At 34.4% G+C, this 21304-nt stretch overlaps 1 protein-coding gene across 2 annotated transcripts; it reads left to right on the plus strand.

Moving 5' to 3' along the window:
• Positions 1 to 15: 15 nt before the first annotated feature.
• On the plus strand, positions 16 to 21085 carry LOC132565467 (isopentenyl-diphosphate Delta-isomerase 1-like). Of its 2 annotated transcripts, XM_060230114.1 has the most exons (7): positions 16 to 108; positions 728 to 900; positions 1840 to 1932; positions 4918 to 5048; positions 5676 to 5868; positions 9869 to 10047; positions 20849 to 21085. In XM_060230114.1, the coding sequence occupies exons 1-6, from the start codon at positions 20 to 22 to the stop codon at positions 10006 to 10008; spliced, it is 819 nt and encodes a 272-aa protein (XP_060086097.1). In that variant the 5' UTR covers positions 16 to 19; the 3' UTR covers positions 10009 to 10047; positions 20849 to 21085. The 2 variants fall into 2 exon arrangements, with proteins under 2 accessions (XP_060086097.1, XP_060086096.1); XM_060230113.1 differs by lacking the exon at positions 20849 to 21085 and having other exon boundaries at positions 9869 to 14499.
• Positions 21086 to 21304: the final 219 nt, after the last annotated feature.

The following is a 21304-nucleotide window of genomic DNA, read 5'->3' on the forward strand; positions in this document are numbered from 1 at the left end:
CGGTTTGGAATGGAACAAGATGACTTGCTGTCTCGTATCAGGATTAAGGAACACATACTGCAAGCGATCGTTTGCAAAGATACTGATAACTCAGCATTTTATGTCCAGGTAAGAAAAGCAAATATAAAACATTGCAAGTTTGATCAAAATACATGAACGTAGAACCACAGCTGTATGTGATGTAATGCAAAATGTCTGTGGTAGAACAGCTGATAATTAATCATGGAGATGTATTAAATCATCATCATCATCATCATCATCATCATCATCATCATCATTATCATCATCATCATGGACTGACAGATGTTTTGCTGCATATACCCAGATTCCCAACACTAATATACAATGTAATGTCCACAACTACTTTAATCTGGCAACAAGCCTATTCCTTGTTAGAATACTAAGAAATTTGCTGTTTTGGTCCCCTGGAGTATTTTGGAATAAATGTGCTAATATCATGTACGGAAGTTGGTCTTACCTGCTTCACAGAGATATACCTGTAGTAGCATGGGAGTATACTAATAGAGTGATATAATGATACAGGAAAATAATGTTTGGGGATGTGATAGAGAAGTGATATAAAGTAGTACGAGGGATATACAATGTAGTAGTAATACGTAGATATAGTAGAAGTATATAGGGATATAGTATTAGTGTATAGAGATATAGTATTAGTACAAGGACATTGATTAGTACAGTGTTATAATTAATAATTTGTACTTGACAGGACCATTAAAAGTGAGATCCCAGTAAACATAGAGAATGACCCATTACTTAAAGGGCTGGACAATATACAAGGTAGGCTGATGCAGGAGAAATGCATTCTGGTGGACAAGGATGATAAAATTACAGGATGTGCTTCAAAAAAGGACTGCCATCTTTTAAAAAATATTAACACAGGTAAGTCTGAATTATGTATTACTTGAAGAGGAATAAGGTGAGTTCAATATTTGAAGAGAATTGCAGAAAAACAACTTGAGTAATTCTTACAAATAGAAACACAATGAAATGGAGAAGACACCTTTCCAATTAAGTGTCCATGAAAGGGACTGACGAGGCATAAAAGCCATATAGTCAATGGTTTACAAACATTTTCTAATTAAAAATATCTCTCTGGATTGTATCTTAATGAAACTTAAAGTATGGCCCTGAAGGATGCAAGTTTCTTGTTTTCAGGTTCTTTGATCCGAATGTTGGTATAGATAAACTTTTTTACATTGTAAACTTTTTTATCTAGTTTCACTTGTGGGGATTGATTTGGACCTTGTCATGAGGATCATGAGATTGTGTTCTGACTCTTCAGAGAGGTTCCAAAATAAAAAAGTGGTTGTCATGGCCTACCATCTTGCAAAACACATTTCAAGTTTCCTAAATTCCATATTGTCTTTAAGCTGAATTTGATAGGATGTTAAAGTAAAGAAGCTAAAAGAATGTTTTTAATTTTAAGTCTCATCAGAATATCACCATGGCAGCCACAGCAGCCATTATGTAACATGAACAAACAATCATAGTTTTCCTGAACCAACTTGCTTGAAATGGTTATGAGATAGTCCTGACCAAGTGTTGTTACTCTTTAGGTTGGTCTGAAATCCAATATGGCTGCCATGACGACCATTTTGGAATTTTTTTTAGAATAAACTTCTCCAATTTCACTGGTACCAGTGAGCAGAAATTCTGTGGCAATGTGAAGGTTTCTCATGTTTCTTTATGTTTCTTTATGATTAATTCTGTAAGAACAGTGTCTACTGTTGTAATTCAGAGAAAAGTGTGGAAAAGATCCATCTGATGAAGCACCAGTGTAGATCATACAATCATACAAATAATTGTTTGATATTACAGGGATGCTCCACAGAGCATTCAGTGTCTTTCTCTTTAATACTGATGGCCAGCTCCTGCTACAACAGAGATCTGAAAAGAAAATTACTTACCCAAGTAAGTTACACGTTCTACAAAACATGTACCCTATATATCAAGTAAGTTACACGTTCTACAAAACATGTACCCTATATATCAAGTAAGTTACACGTTCTACAAAACACGTACCCTATATATCAAGTAAGTTACACGTTCTACAAAACATGTACCCTATATATCAAGTAAGTTACACGTTCTACAAAACATGTACCCTATATATCAAGTAAGTTACACATTCTACAAAACATACCCTATATATCACGTAAGTTACACGTTCTACAAAACACATACCCTATATATCAAGTAAGTTACACATTCTACAAAACATGTACCCTATATATCAAGTAAGTTACACATTCTACAAAACATGCACCCTATATATCACGTAAGTTACACGTTCTACAAAACACGTACCCTATATATCAAGTAAGTTACACATTCTACAAAACAGGCACCCTATATATCATGTAAGTTACACGTTCTACAAAACATGTACCCTATATATCAAGTAAGTTACACATTCTACAAAACACGCACCCTATATATCACGTAAGTTACACGTTCTACAAAACACGTACCCTATATATCAAGTAAGTTACACGTTCTACAAAACATGTACCCTATATATCAAGTAAGTTACACATTCTACAAAACATGTACCCTATATATCAAGTAAGTTACACATTCTACAAAACAGGCACCCTATATATCATGTAAGTTACACGTTCTACAAAACACGTACCCTATATATCAAGTAAGTTACACATTCTACAAAACACGCACCCTATATATCACGTAAGTTACACGTTCTACAAAACACGTACCCTATATATCAAGTAAGTTACACATTCTACAAAACATGCACCCTATATATCAAGTAAGTTACACATTCTACAAAACATGTACCCTATATATCAAGTAAGTTACACGTTCTACAAAACATGTACCCTATATATCAAGTAAGTTACACGTTCTACAAAACACGTACCCTATATATCAAGTAAGTTACACGTTCTACAAAACATGTACCCTATATATCAAGTAAGTTACACATTCTACAAAACACGTACCCTATATATCAAGTAAGTTACACATTCTACAAAACATGCACCCTATATATCACGTAAGTTACACATTCTACAAAACACATACCCTATATATCAAGTAAGTTACACATTCTACAAAACATGTACCCTATATATCAAGTAAGTTACACATTCTACAAAACATGCACCCTATATATCACGTAAGTTACACGTTCTACAAAACACGTACCCTATATATCAAGTAAGTTACACATTCTACAAAACAGGCACCCTATATATCATGTAAGTTACACGTTCTACAAAACATGTACCCTATATATCAAGTAAGTTACACATTCTACAAAACATGCACCCTATATATCACGTAAGTTACACGTTCTACAAAACACGTACCCTATATATCAAGTAAGTTACACGTTCTACAAAACACGTACCCTATATATCAAGTAAGTTACACATTCTACAAAACATGCACCCTATATATCACGTAAGTTACACGTTCTACAAAACACATACCCTATATATCAAGTAAGTTACACATTCTACAAAACATGTACCCTATATATCAAGTAAGTTACACATTCTACAAAACATGCACCCTATATATCACGTAAGTTACACGTTCTACAAAACACGTACCCTATATATCAAGTAAGTTACACATTCTACAAAACAGGCACCCTATATATCATGTAAGTTACACGTTCTACAAAACATGTACCCTATATATCAAGTAAGTTACACATTCTACAAAACATGCACCCTATATATCACGTAAGTCACACGTTCTACAAAACACGTACCCTATATATCAAGTAAGTTACACGTTCTACAAAACATGTACCCTATATATCAAGTAAGTTACACATTCTACAAAACATGTACCCTATATATCAAGTAAGTTACACATTCTACAAAACAGGCACCCTATATATCATGTAAGTTACACGTTCTACAAAACACGTACCCTATATATCAAGTAAGTTACACATTCTACAAAACACGCACCCTATATATCACGTAAGTTACACGTTCTACAAAACACGTACCCTATATATCAAGTAAGTTACACATTCTACAAAACATGCACCCTATATATCAAGTAAGTTACACATTCTACAAAACATGTACCCTATATATCAAGTAAGTTACACGTTCTACAAAACATGTACCCTATATATCAAGTAAGTTACACATTCTACAAAACACGTACCCTATATATCACGTAAGTTACACGTTCTACAAAACACGTACCCTATATATCAAGTAAGTTACACGTTCTACAAAACATGTACCCTATATATCAAGTAAGTTACACGTTCTACAAAACATATACCATATATTTATCAAACAATATTGTATCCCTGGTAAGTTAAATCCTATCACATGTAATACAGTTTTAGTGAAATTGCCGAATCATAATACCAGCTCTGTACTGTAAATTGATTGGTTATGTGTTTTTTCTGATAGGCTTACTGCAAATATCTAGACATAATTAGGGTAAAGTAAGCAAAAGGACACAACCACATCAATACAGACCGGCTGGTTTCATAGCTTCCCATGAAGCACAAGCCGCTGTTAATTGGTAGCTTGAAACCATGTATCACAGTTTAACTGACTGCGCTGTTACCGCCTCCAGAAAACATATTTGCAGCATTTTTTTTCTCTTACTAGTATAGTAGCAAAGCATTCTAAAGTTCCCTTGGCTTTGGTTTCCTCAAATAAGAAAATTATGAAATTCTTACCGTTTTAAGAAATTTTCAAGGTTGTTGAGCTTGTTGAAGCTGAAAGAAATATTCTGTGTCCTTCACTGAAACTGGTATGAAATAACACAGAATGCTTATGGCTATTCTGTCCAATTAAGCATGTTTCTGGATGTGGAGTCATCATCGCATGTATTTTACATGTCAAGTACATGTAAGGATAACAACGAACGATGTTTAAATTTGTTATACAGATCATTTAACTAACACATGCTGCAGCCATCCGTTATACACAGCAGAAGAGTTAGAGGAGAAGAATGCTCGAGGAGTTAAGAAATCAGCTCAGAGACGCCTCCACCAAGAACTGGGGATACAACAGCATCAGGTACAAACTAAGGCTTCTTAATTTGGATGGGAAAATATGGAGATTTTAGAATAAAGAAGAACTTTTTTCAGTGGACTAAAGTGACAGTTAATTTAATAACCATCCTTGATACTCAAGGTCAAGGGGTTTTGATCACTATGGGTCTCTGCACCCCAGGATTATATTCTGACTAAATTGAAAGATCCATGCACACCTTGTGGACGAGATTAAAAGACTAGTTTGATCCTTTGATGTACATCGAATGAATCTCCAGGTCATATATCTGTTTATTGTAGGGTCTTTGGTGTTGTTCATATGTAATCTTCCAAAGGAGTCTCTGATTGGCCTTTTTTTTTATCTTGGAACAAATCACATTACTTTGCTTGTGCCTTCAATGTTTGCCATGACATGTTCCAGGGGTGCAGAGAGCAAAAGTAAATGTAAGCCCTGGTGTATCGAGGATGTTTAATGACCAGATTTGATGGAAATGTAATAGACCATGTGAATAAGTTACATCTCTCATGTATAGAAAGTTTTAAGCTATTGTTTTCTTGTTGTTTCTTTTTTGTGAAATTTTAATCCCATCAATTATTTGTTCCTGGAAATAAACTTTTAAAGTTTGAATACATGATCAATTACGTTTTTCAGATTGACCTGTCAGAATTTCACTTTCTCACAAGGATCCATTATAAGTCAGGAAATATACCAGTTGATGGTGTGTGGGGAGAACACGAGATTGATTATGTTCTGATAGTGCAGAAGGATGTTGAATTGCTCCCGAATCCTGATGAAGTGAAAATGTGTAAATATGTTACCAAGGAAGAGCTTCAGAAACTTGTCGGTCAGTAAGGAGATACCTCCCTTCATTCCTTGGTTTTCCCTTTCCTCTGTATATATTTGGAGCTGAGTTTCAGCTATATTTTCATGAAGACAGCAAGATCACATTATTTTCAATTGATGCAGGAAATGATTGAAGCCTTTATTACATGTATGTAGTTAGAGTTTTTGATTTTGATCAGTCAATAATTTTCCTGTAGTATGAAGTCTAAATCTTCTCGCATATTTTCATGTAGCTGAATTGAAGAAAATATTTTTTGTGAACACTTCATCTTGGGGATTAATGTACCTGTAATTAAATTTTGTGGAAAGTTTTTAGTTTTTTTTAAGTGATATGGCTTACAATCTAAAGTTACCTGATACTTTTCTATTGATTTTGGCAGATTCATTTTTTGTTGTGTGTGTCAATGTAATAGGAATTCATCAAATGATATGCCATTAGCCTGTAGTTAAGTTCAATCAATTCCATATCACAATGATATAACTTTAAGATCCAGTTTATCATATAACTCATATTTCTGGAAATTAAGGGAAAACTTTCAAATCAATTTCCCAATAAGACCAGCTGATTTGACATTCTTCATTGTAAAGAAAATCATGTGATGTCACAATTTCTTAACTTATTCCTTTATACATCACAAAATACACATATTTATGACTTGGCATTATGATATGACAGAACAGTTATGTGAAAGATGCACATCCCACACCCCTCCTATTGTATAGTTGGTAATTTACTTATAAATATAGAGTGAAATAGTGAAAATATCATCCCAAGGATCACTTATAAATATACAGTAGTGAAAATATCATCCCCGGGATCACTTATAAATATACAGTAGTGAAAATATCATCCCCGGGATCACTTATAAATATACAGTGACAGTGAAAATATCATCCCCGGGATCACTTATTAATATACAGTGACAGTGAAAATATCATCCCCGGGATCACTTATAAATATACAGTAGTGAAAATATCATCCCCGGGATCACTTATAAATATACAGTAGTGAAAATATCATCCCCGGGATCACTTATAAATATACAGTAGTGAAAATATCATCCCCGGGATCACTTATAAATATACAGTAGTGAAAATATCATCCCCGGGATCACTTATAAATATACAGTAGTGAAAATATCATCCCCGGGATCACTTATAGATATACAGTAGTGAAAATATCATCCCCGGGATCACTTATAGATATACAGTAGTGAAAATATCATCCCCGGGATCACTTATAAATATACAGTAGTGAAAATATCATCCCCGGGATCACTTATAGATATACAGTAGTGAAAATATCATCCCCGGGATCACTTATAGATATACAGTAGTGAAAATATCATCCCCGGGATCACTTATAGATATACAGTAGTGAAAATATCATCCCCGGGATCACTTATAGATATACAGTAGTGAAAATATCATCCCCGGGATCACTTATAGATATACAGTAGTGAAAATATCATCCCCGGGATCACTTATAGATATACAGTAGTGAAAATATCATCCCCGGGATCACTTATAGATATACAGTGAAATCACATCACTTATAGTGTAAAATATCATCCCCGGGATCACTTATAGATATACAGTAGTGAAAATATCATCCCCGGGATCACTTATAGATATACAGTAGTGAAAATATCATCCCCGGGATCACTTATAGATATACAGTAGTGAAAATATCATCCCCGGGATCACTTATAAATATACAGTAGTGAAAATATCATCCCCGGGATCACTTATAGATATACAGTAGTGAAAATATCATCCCCGGGATCACTTATAGATATACAGTAGTGAAAATATCATCCCTGGGATCACTTATAAATATACAGTAGTGAAAATATCATCCCCGAGATCACTTATAAATATACAGTAGTGAAAATATCATCCCCGGGATCACTTATAAATATACAGTAGTGAAAATATCATCCCCGGGATCACACTTATAGATATACAGTAGTGAAAATATCATCCTCGGGATCACTTATAGATATACAGTAGTGAAAATATCATCCCCGGGATCACTTATAAATATACAGTAGTGAAAATATCATCCCCGGGATCACTTATAAATATACAGTAGTGAAAATATCATCCCCGGGATCACTTATAGATATACAGTAGTGAAAATATCATCCCCGGGATCACTTATAGATATACAGTAGTGAAAATATCATCCCCGGGATCACTTATAAATATACAGTAGTGAAAATATCATCCCTGGGATCACTTATAGATATACAGTAGTGAAAATATCATCCCCGGGATCACTTATAAATATACAGTAGTGAAAATATCATCCCCGGGATCACTTATAAATATACAGTAGTGAAAATATCATCCCCGGGATCACTTATAGATATACAGTAGTGACAATATCATCCCCGGGATCACTTATAAATATACAGTAGTGAAAATATGAAAATATCCCTGGGATCACTTATAAATATACAGTAGTGAAAATATCATCCCCGGGATCACTTATAAATATACAGTAGTGAAAATATCATCCCAGGGATCACTTATAAATATACAGTGAAATAGTGAAAATATCATCCCCGGGATCACTTATAAATATACAGTAGTGAAAATATCATCCCCGGGATCACTTATAGATATACAGTAGTGAAAATATCATCCCCGGGATCACTTATAAATATACAGTAGTGAAAATATCATCCCCGGGATCACTTATAGATATACAGTAGTGAAAATATCATCCCCGGGATCACTTATAGATATACAGTAGTGAAAATATCATCCCCGGGATCACTTATAGATATACAGTAGTGAAAATATCATCCCCGGGATCACTTATAGATATACAGTAGTGAAAATATCATCCCCGGGATCACTTATAGATATACAGTAGTGAAAATATCATCCCCGGGATCACTTATAAATATACAGTAGTGAAAATATCATCCCCGGGATCACTTATAAATATACAGTAGTGAAAATATCATCCCCGGGAAATTATCATCCCCGGGATCACTTATAAATACTACAGTGAGTGAAAATATCATCCCCGGGATCACTTATAGATATACAGTAGTGAAAATATCATCCCCGGGATCACTTATAGATATACAGTAGTGAAAATATCATATAAATATCCCCGGGATCACTTATAAATATACAGTAGTGAAAATATCATCCCCGGGATCACTTATAGATATACAGTAGTGAAAATATCATCCCCGGGATCACTTATAAATATACAGTAGTGAAAATATCATCCCCGGGATCACTTATAGATATACAGTAGTGAAAATATCATCCCCGGGATCACTTATAGATATACAGTAGTGAAAATATCATCCCCGGGATCACTTATAGATATACAGTAGTGACAATATCATCCCCGGGATCACTTATAAATATACAGTAGTGAAAATATCATCCCCGGGAACACTTAAAAATTTACAGTATTGAAAATATCATCCCGGGATCACTTATAAATATACAGTAGTGAAAATATCATCCCCGGGATATACAGTAGTGAAAATATCAGATATACAGTAGACAATATCATGAGTAGTGAAAATATCATCCCCGGGATCACTTATAAATATACAGTAGTGAAAATATCATCCCCGGGATCACTTATAAATATACAGTAGTGACAATATCATCCCCGGGATCACTTATAAATATACAGTAGTGAAAATATCATCCCCGGGATCACTTATAGATATACAGTAGTGAAAATATCATCCCCGGGATATACAGTAGTGACAATATCATATCACTTATAGATATACAGTAGTGAAAATATCATCCCCGGGATCACTTATAAATATACAGTAGTGACAATATCATCCCCGGGATCACTTATAGATATACAGTAGTGAAAATATCATCCCCGGGATCACTTATAAATATACAGTAGTGACAATATCATCCCCGGGATCACTTATAGATATACAGTAGTGACAATATCATCACAGAAATAACCAGCTATACAGTATTGTTTTTTACTTGAACAGAGGAAGCTGATTCATCAGGAACTCTTTTGACACCTTGGTTTAAACTAATCGTGGACAAGTTCTTGTACAAATGGTGGAATGACCTTGATAATGTATCTTCGCATGCCAATGACACTCACATACATCGAATGATTGACTGATTGGTGAAGTTTGACGGACAGGAAATATGGAGTATACAGGTACAATGTATAGCAATATAGTACTTCTGTGTTTAAACCTGTTTAAGCCAACTTGTATTTCATGAAAAAATATTCTTTTTTAAAAGATTTGTGTTGTTCCAGTAAAACATCTACTGATCCCAAAATCCTTAAATAAATTATTGTTCCTGTTTTTTGTTCCCTGTCTTCAGTTCTGAGCAAAAAGTCAATTAAATTCTATGGGTGGTACCCCTTAACAAAATTTGAAATGCCATGGTGGGATAGATGTCTTTTCTGGAATAGCTCTTATTTGAAAAGTGATTTAAGTTGAAATTTTTAGTGGTTGCCTCCCCTTTCCAAAAACATTTGAATCACTCTACCCATAAAATGGGACAATCTGACATATAAATATTGTAGCATTTTCATATTAATTATTGTTTTTATTTCTTTTTATTATTCATATAAGTTTAAATTCCATATTGTGAAAGTAAGTAAAATGCCATTTATTGTTATTTTGACTCCTTAAATTTATCAACACTGGATAATTACCTTGTGTCAAATGTCAGTAATTATAATTTTTTTTCTTTTGGTTAGAAAATGAAAGAAAAAAATTTATACCTGTACACTGAGAATAATCACACAGTTTCTTGTAAAACTTAAAGTACCAAAATGGTTTTGCTGGATCAAGTTTTGCTAAATACATGTATGTACATTCTGTGCATGTACTAACAGGACATCAAAATTTTCTATACCTTTTTGTTTATATATCATTTGGTGCTAATATGAAAATACAGTTATATTTAGATAAGGAATTATTTTCATGAATTACATCTTTTGTATTTGATTTTAATCAACTGTAAATGAGTACAATGGCTTGCAACAGACAAAGTAAAATAATTATTGAATTTATTTTTCCATTGTTTTCCCAACCTTCAAAGACATGATTTATGAAACATACAATGATTTAATTTTGTGATATGTAATTACATTTCGCCCCAGCTTTTGTATATTATCTTGCTGAATATACACTGTACAGCTACATAACACAAAATGATTAAGGATGTTGGAAACCTTCGGGTATCCAGCCAAGGAGTGAAGATAACCCAGAACTTTAAATTAATTATTGACTCTACCCTTTGTATCTTACTAAGTAGATAATATAACTATTTCGTAGACTGTGTTGATCATAATGACCTTAATTATGTATTGTTTGTGTAGAAATGCACCTTATTGTAAATGAATAATAATTTATACACAAATGATACAAATCGATGTTTTAAGTATGAAATTTGTCTGAAAAAATTGTCTATTATATGTACATAGTAATTTATATAAATCTAACAATGTATTAGTAACAAAAACACAAGACTATCCATAAGGCTTGTTCTATCCTCTTCACCTCCTTCAGATTGGAATGTTTATTTTTCACCCTGGTTATGTGATATGTTCAATGTCAATGAGCTGACAGAGTATACATTACACATACAAACCATTTAATCTCAGTTGGTAAAGCCATCATCAGTTCAATGACTGATGGGGTTTTTTTTAGCATTTTTGGCAGAATCCTGCTTTTCCCTGTTCTGCATGCTTTCAAAAAGAATTGCCTATTGGCATATTTTCATTGGAAAAAGTACAAGATATTGTTTTGTTCTTACCTGTTGAGGTGCAGAACTGAATCACTGTGCATGTTGAAATCTCCAGCTTTTTTTTGTCATTCAACAACATTTTGTGTAGTATGATATCAACAAAGCCTACATATGTAACAATGATGATTATTCAATCAGCTGTTTCTTTCCGCTCAGTTCAGAATTTGCCATGTTATTATTGAGTTATCTCTTTCATCATGAGAATTGTTGAAGTTGAAATGTTTGATTTTTAGGTCATCTGACCCGAAGGGTCAAGATGATCTATAGTCAGCCATGGGACATGTGTCATGCGTTAACTTTTTCTTTGATATCCTATTCTCTCTCATACCTTAGTAGTTTTCAACCAAATTCAATTTGATGAATAATTGGGTGAGAGAAAATGTTTGTTAAATTCAGAATTTTGATTCGATACGTAAGGGTCAAGGGACAGTGCCCCTAAGAGGGAGGTGCTGTAGTTAGCTTTAAAACCCTACCACTCTTTCTGCCAAAGTAGATTTCAACAAGCTTGGGCCTGAATCATTAGTTAGGGTAGACAAGTAATTCTTAAATTAATTTGATTCATCCCTGAGGGACCTATCCATGGGGCCCCAAATGGGAAAATTCATCAATATCAAAATGCTTCTTTTTCTTAATGCTTGAATGAATTTCAACCAGATTTAGTCTGAAGCATCATGGAGAGTGTAGAATGATTTCTTAAATTCGGAAAGTTGAATTGACACCGAGGGACTTTGGGGCTGGATGCCAAAAGGGGAAGTAGTCAATTATTTTGCTTGAAAATGCTACTCTGCCTTAATGCTGGAATGGACTTCGACCAGATTTGGTCTAAAAGACAATTGAGGATGGGAAATTATATTTTTAATTCAGAAAGTTGATGTGACTACTAGGGACTTAGGGGCGAGGCCCCAAAAGTGGAAACTAGATAATATTTTGCTTCAAAACACTACAGCTTCTTAATGCCAGAGTAGATTTCAACGAAATGTTTGACTGAAACAATATTGTGGATGATATATTATTTTTTCTCAAATTCAGAAAGTTGATTTGACCCCTAGAGACTTGGGAGCGGGGCCCCAAATGGAAAAATTAGTAAATATTTTTGCATAAAAGCACTTCTCTTCCTTGAAGCTTGAATGGATTTAAACGAAGTTTGGTACAAAACATTATTGAGACTGGAGAATCTTTTCTAAAAAACAGAAAGTTGATTCAAACCCTAGAGACTTAGGGGAAGGGGGGGGGATGGCTCCAAAAGGGGACAAAATTTTTTTTCTCCAAAATGCTACTCCCTTGTAATGCTTGGGTAGATTTCAACCAAATTTGGCCTGAAACATTATCAGGGAGTGCCAATGACATTAAGCAAGCATGGAGTGAACCTGAGATTTTCCGACCAAATCTTTATTTTTTGCTTTGGTCCAAAATCCAACATAGCTCATCTAGAACAAATAGTCTGAACTACTTCTCAAGTTTCATTCACACCAACGAGAAAATATTCGCAGTTTGATTTTGTGATTTGTTGTTATTTTTTGGTGGAACTACTTTTCATGAACAGAACCTACCATTTCTGAGTTTCTCATACTGTCAAGGAATGTTCAAAATTTGAATTCATCAGATTTGTCAGACCAGTATCAGTAAATTCTGTGGTTTGTCAATCCATTCATCGCTTGTCATATGACCATTAAGGGCCACAGCCCTCTTGTTCCTCTTTAAGACACATGTTCCATTTCCAGACTGTCATTTATCCCTAAATCTCGCTGTGTACTGTCAAGAGTTATCACTTTGTTTACAAGTTTTACTATTGAAATCCCCTTACCCCTAGATAAAATCACATCAACTCATATATATATATGAAATACTTGCAGAAGATATAAAGATGAGCCAGTTTATATTGTTCTGATATGTATTTATTGATACCTGAGAATGTCTTCTGTTGGGACAATGATATGTACCTATAGAACATTTAAAGGTCAAACACACGATAAGTTGATTATAAAATGTCATGTTGATTGATTTTATTGGTGTTTCTCATATTTCACAAAATAAGCCCCAGTTGTCACTGATGTAACTTCCTGAAGATTTTTATCATTTTCTACAAACATATAATCACTACATTAGTCTGATGTTTTGTTGGGGTTCTGCTATTAAAATCTTGAAGAGGTTGTAGTTGATAAACTGATAGTCTGGGTACCAGGAGTGTGGTGCTTGTTAACTACACATAAACATTTTAATGTAGTTACATTTATCTTATGTACATGTTTATCTTTTATACCTTATAACTCGGCCGTTTTGTGTCTATATATACACACGACTCTAGTGACTTACAGTGTAAGGGCAGTCTATCTGTATTTTTCCAGTGTTTTTTTATAATGAATAATCATTACTTTGTTCTAGTCACTGTTACCAGTAAATACATACCATATTTATCAGTTGTAACCTCAGTTGGAATGTTTGCCTTCGTAACCTCAGGTGAACATCTTGCTTTAGCCTTACTGCTGTGGATGGAATGCGATGGAACTTTCCTATGTTGTTCAGTGAGGTAGATACCAATCACCACAAGGAATTTCTCCCTTTAAATGATCCTGGTTGTTTAAAGGGTACCCAGTGCAATCAACAATACAAATTTTACATCACAATAATGCCACTACAGTACCCTATCTGATCCGTAGATATTTTTAATTGTTCAAATATTTGTGGTTTTACTGAAGTGAAACAACAAGTGTGAAATTTTCACTTAAGTTATGAAGCAGGATACAGGTCTATTTTTAATGATGTTTTTATGGTATCTTTTTTCCATTCTATCTGATCTTAAAACATAACAAAACTAGAAAATAACAACATGTACAGGAATTGTCCTGTATTGTGTATTGATATTACTTGTATCAACAACATTTGTCTTACTGCTAAGTGAAACAACAAGTATTGAAATATTACTGCTGTATACAACATGTTATGACATTGCAGTATTGTGTGATACAGCTATGCTGCCATTGTCATGATGTATTGATTTATTTTTATCAACATTTAACAACAATGTACAACTATTTTGCTGATTTTAAGTAATATAATGCTGCAGCTAATGCTGCCAACATGTAACAAGTACACTGAATATTTACAGCTAATGCTGCCATTGTCAGAGTATTGATCCACACTATTTGAGCTAATGCTGCCATTTACAGAGTATTGTACTGCTGTATACAACATTTGTCTTATTTTAATGCTGCCATTGTCAGAGTATTGATATTATTTGCTGTATACAACATTTGTCTTACATTGCATAATTTGCTGCCATTGTATACAACATTTGTCTTACAGCTAATGCTGCCATTGTCAGAGTATTGATATTACTGCTGTATACAACATTTGTCTTACAGCTAATGCTGCCATTGTCAGAGTATTGATATTACTGCTGTATACAACATTTGTCTTACAGCTAATGCTGCCATTGTCAGAGTATTGATATTACTGCTGTATACAACATTTGTCTTACAGCTAATGCTGCCATTGTCAGAGTATTGATATTACTGCTGTATACAACATTTGTCTTACAGCTAATGCTGCCATTGTCAGAGTATTGATATTACTGCTGTATACAACATTTGTCTTACAGCTAATGCTGCCATTGTCAGAGTATTGATATTACTGCTGTATACAACATTTGTCTTACAGCTAATGCTGCCATTGTCAGAGTATTGATATTACTGCTGTATACAACATTTGTCTTACAGCTAATGCTGCCATTGTCAGAGTATTGATATTACTGCTGTATACAACAATTGTCTTACAGCTAATGCTGCCATTGTCAGAGTATTGATATTACTGCTGTATACAACATTTGTCTTACAGCTAATGCTGCCATTGTCAGAGTATTGATATTACTGCTGTACTGCTGTATACAACATTTGTCTTACAGCTAATGCTGCCATTGTCAGAGTATTGATATTACTGCTGTATACAACATTTGTCTTACAGCTAATGCTGCCATTGTCAGAGTATTGATATTACTGCTGTATACAACATTTGTCTTACAGCTAATGCTGCCATTGTCAGAGTATTGATATTACTGCTGTATACAACATTTGTCTTACAGCTAATGCTGCCATTGTCAGAGTATTGATATTACTGCTGTATACAACATTTGTCTTACAGCTAATGCTGCCATTGTCAGATGTATACAACATTTTGCCATTGTATTGATATTACTGCTGTATACAACATTTGTCTTACAGCTAATGCTGCCATTGTCAGAGTATTGATATTACTGCTGTATACAACATTTGTCTTACAGCTAATGCTGCCATTGTCAGAGTATTGATATTACTGCTGTATACAACATTTGTCTTACAGCTAATGCTGCCATTGTCAGAGTATTGATATTACTGCTGTATACAACATTTGTCTTACAGCTAATGCTGCCATTGTCAGAGTATTGATATTACTGCTGTATACAACATTTGTCTTACAGCTAATGCTGCCATTGTCAGAGTATTGATATTACTGCTGTATACAACATTTGTCTTACAGCTAATGCTGCCATTGTCAGAGTATTGATATTACTGCTGTATACAACATTTGTCTTACAGCTAATGCTGCCATTGTCAGAGTATTGATATTACTGCTGTATACAACATTTGTCTTACAGCTAATGCTGCCATTGTCAGAGTATTGATATTACTGCTGTATACAACATTTGTCTTACAGCTAATGCTGCCATTGTCAGAGTATTGATATTACTGCTGTATACAACATTTGTCTTACAGCTAATGCTGCCATTGTCAGAGTATTGATATTACTGCTGTATACAACATTTGTCTTACAGCTAATGCTGCCATTGTCAGAGTATTGATATTACTGCTGTATACAACATTTGTCTTACAGCTAATGCTGCCATTGTCAGAGTATTGATATTACTGCTGTATACAACATTTGTCTTACAGCTAATGCTGCCATTGTCAGAGTATTGATATTACTGCTGTATACAACATTTGTCTTACAGCTAATGCTGCCATTGTCAGAGTATTGATATTACTGCTGTATACAACATTTGTCTTACAGCTAATGCTGCCATTGTCAGAGTATTGATATTACTGCTGTATACAACATTTGTCTTACAGCTAATGCTGCCATTGTCAGAGTATTGATATTACTGCTGTATACAACATTTGTCTTACAGCTAATGCTGCCATTGTCAGAGTATTGATATTACTGCTGTATACAACATTTGTCTTACAGCTAATGCTGCCATTGTCAGAGTATTGATATTACTGCTGTATACAACATTTGTCTTACAGCTAATGCTGCCATTGTCAGAGTATTGATATTACTGCTGTATACAACATTTGTCTTACAGCTAATGCTGCCATTGTCAGAGTATTGATATTACTGCTGTATACAACATTTGTCTTACAGCTAATGCTGCCATTGTCAGAGTATTGATATTACTGCTGTATACAACATTTGTCTTACAGCTAATGCTGCCATTGTCAGAGTATTGATATTACTGCTGTATACAACATTTGTCTTACAGCTAATGCTGCCATTGTCAGAGTATTGATATTACTGCTGTATACAACATTTGTCTTACAGCTAATGCTGCCATTGTCAGAGTATTGATATTACTGCTGTATACAACATTTGTCTTACAGCTAATGCTGCCATTGTCAGAGTATTGATATTACTGCTGTATACAACATTTGTCTTACAGCTAATGCTGCCATTGTCAGAGTATTGATATTACTGCTGTATACAACATTTGTCTTACAGCTAATGCTGCCATTGTCAGAGTATTGATATTACTGCTGTATACAACATTTGTCTTACAGCTAATGCTGCCATTGTCAGAGTATTGATATTACTGCTGTATACAACATTTGTCTTACAGCTAATGCTGCCATTGTCAGAGTATTGATATTACTGCTGTATACAACATTTGTCTTACAGCTAATGCTGCCATTGTCAGAGTATTGATATTACTGCTGTATACAACATTTGTCTTACAGCTAATGCTGCCATTGTCAGAGTATTGATATTACTGCTGTATACAACATTTGTCTTACAGCTAATGCTGCCATTGTCAGAGTATTGATATTACTGCTGTATACAACATTTGTCTTACAGCTAATGCTGCCATTGTCAGAGTATTGATATTACTGCTGTATACAACATTTGTCTTACAGCTAATGCTGCCATTGTCAGAGTATTGATATTACTGCTGTATACAACATTTGTCTTACAGCTAATGCTGCCATTGTCAGAGTATTGATATTACTGCTGTATACAACATTTGTCTTACAGCTAATGCTGCCATTGTCAGAGTATTGATATTACTGCTGTATACAACATTTGTCTTACAGCTAATGCTGCCATTGTCAGAGTATTGATATTACTGCTGTATACAACATTTGTCTTACAGCTAATGCTGCCATTGTCAGAGTATTGATATTACTGCTGTATACAACCATTGTCATTGTCAGAGTATTGATATTACTGCTGTATACAACATTTGTCTTACAGCTAATGCTGCCATTGTCAGAGTATTGATATTACTGCTGTATACAACATTTGTCTTACAGCTAATGCTGCCTGATATTACTGCTGTATACAACATTTGTCTTACAGCTAATGCTGCCATTGTCAGAGTATTGATATTACTGCTGTATACAACATTTGTCTTACAGCTAATGCTGCCATTGTCAGAGTATTGATATTACTGCTGTATACAACATTTGTCTTACAGCTAATGCTGCCATTGTCAGAGTATTGATATTACTGCTGTATACAACATTTGTCTTACAGCTAATGCTGCCATTGTCAGAGTATTGATATTACTGCTGTATACAACATTTGTCTTACAGCTAATGCTGCCATTGTCAGAGTATTGATATTACTGCTGTATACAACATTTGTCTTACAGCTAATGCTGCCATTGTCAGAGTATTGATATTACTGCTGTATACAACATTTGTCTTACAGCTAATGCTGCCATTGTCAGAGTATTGATATTACTGCTGTATACAACATTTGTCTTACAGCTAATGCTGCCATTGTCAGAGTATTGATATTACTGCTGTATACAAACTATAGTAATCAGGTTGTCAGTCAGTCTGTCAGGTTTCTTGCAGTATTTCAACTTCTGTATGGCTAATTGCACTCAAACTTGACCCAAAACTTCTTTGAAGGAAATGACTAGCAAAGTGATTGAAAGACAGTCACAATGTTGACAGGGAAGTATACTAGACCCATAATGAAATAAAGGTTTCAAAATAGCCTAAGAAGCAAATACAACAGCTGGTATGTACTGTTGGTAGCCTCTGTAGTTATATGTTTACAAATAGGCATTTAAGTCCATGTACATGCGCAAGAATGTAGGGCCTTTTTTGTGCGAAAACCAAAAAAAAAAAAAAAAGGAAATGGTTTTGGGGGAAAATGCTATAATATAATTTCTTTCTTTTTTTAAAAAGGAGACTAAACATAAACATGCTGATAATAACATGTTAGATGTCATATATGTCAGAAGTCACAGTTTTGAACACATTGGGAACAGGAGATGTAAATATAATGGATTTTGAGAGAAGATATGTTCTTTTTACATTAAGTGAAATTTTCTAATGGTATAAGATACAACTTCCTATTTGAGTTCATTCATAACTTTGTGCTAAAAAACATCTTCAAACTGTATAAAATAAATCACACAAAAATAGTAATAAGGTGCTTTGTGTAAAGAAAATGTAGTTAAAAATTGATTGACAATAGTGCTATGTATTTTTTTAAGGAAAGACAAGCAAAGGGAATAATTTGTTTTGTATTGTAAAGTGAACTGAACTGTTTGCATTTGGTTTCTTAGTACAAAGGAACTGTCATCAATACACTAATAACACACTTACGGGAATTTTCAACTTTCAAAATGGCTGTCATGTTCCCAGATAACCACAAAAATGTCCTTACAGCTGCTGAATCAATATTCTAACAAGAATGTTAAATGATGGATTTAAATTTGTTTACACATCAAACCACATCCTAATCTGGAATCCAATATGATCAGCCATGTCAGTGTCAATCTATATCATACAGTAATGTATTTCTAATTGTCCAATCAACTATATCTAATGCCTTGAAGATGACAATTGATAGTGAAATCTACATTACTTGAGGTTTCTCTTAAACTTTTTGATGTTTGGATGCAAAGGCCTACTGGTTTCTAAATGCATGTAGTATCCTAAATAGTACAGGATACTGACATTGTACAATGTCTCCTGAGTACAATAGACCAAGATCTCATAGTCACCATCATCACTGAGGTGCTCACTTATATAGCCAGCTGCCACAGGATATCATCTGAAGATATTCCATGTCTAACTTTGGAAAGTCACAATTATCCGCAGTAGCGTCTAGTTTGACAAATAGTGACTTGGACCTTTTGGTAAGATCTGGCTCAATTTTCACATGCTGAGCTAAGTTGTTGTGAACACTAAGACACGCTTTTATTTTGGCATTCAGCGGCCTATCCTTTGCGTTTTGCTCGTGTTCTAACATATATGGGTCCACAGATTCGGTCAAGACAGGCTGTTACTAGTCTAACGAATGCCTCTATGACATCAATGGAATAGTTGGAGGCGAGTTGTTATTTGAAAAAAAGCCATTGCTTGAACCATCCTTGATATCGAGGTTAGCTTGTAGGTCGTCACGTTGAGTGTGCCCAAGTATTTTACAAGTTGGCATATTTGTTGTCAAACCATGTGATTCCAAATCTGGCAAAACATCCCTAAACCCTTGATCAAAAATGACATCATCTTTCTCCAGCCAGGAGAGTCTATCCATGATGGCTTTTGTAATATTTGCTTATTACTGCTTCCAGCACAAGATCCTACTGTGCCAAGAACATGATCATTAGGCAAGGATATCTTCATGATTTTCAAATAGTCCCGCTTCTTCTGACCACAGTAGGAAATTAGGGCTTGTAATCAAAACTCTTAAGTATAACGTTATATATACCGGCAAGTATGATAGTTGTCCCGTGGCCAGGAGATGCTTCTGAGAACACAGTACTGTGCTTCATTATATTTTCTCTTGTAAGATGATCGCATCTAAATAACAATGGTTATATCTAATGCTTTTAGTATGAAATGAAATGTTTTTGATATACCATGGAAATTGACACATTAAAATTAGTTGAACACTGTTTCCGTGATATGCCATCTTCTTTTTTTTAGCAAGGACAACAGTAGTGCATCCTCGTGGTGTGGAGTGTAAATATCACTGACAATAGAGGATGAACAAAATGAAAGAATTTTAAGAATATGTTCTTGTCCGCCCAGTGCAGGCATTACCATCTGCATCATCCAGAGAGGAGATACGCAGAGTAATAGGAGGCTCCTGCATTGATAGCATACATGATTTCTCCAAAAGATCAGTGATGATTTCCTTTGATCTGGAAGGTAGCTGGGAAGTCAACATTTCTCAGTGCAGGTTTCAACCTTAGGTTAAGATCTTTCTCTACGAGATGATTTTAACAAATACATGATGACTAAGGACACCACAGCTTGTGATGTCAGAAGTGTTTTGCGCTTTGGCAATATGGTCGAGTTTATGGGGTATATATTGTTAGAAGATTTGTATAGTAACTATCAGTCATATGATATATTGTATTTAACGTCCTAATAATGATC

This window comes from Ylistrum balloti, unplaced genomic scaffold, assembly GCF_031769215.1.
Source record: "Ylistrum balloti isolate Yb309-2 unplaced genomic scaffold, AGI_CSIRO_Ybal_v1 Utg369724, whole genome shotgun sequence".
In the NCBI taxonomy this organism is placed as follows: Eukaryota; Metazoa; Mollusca; class Bivalvia; order Pectinida; family Pectinidae; genus Ylistrum; species Ylistrum balloti.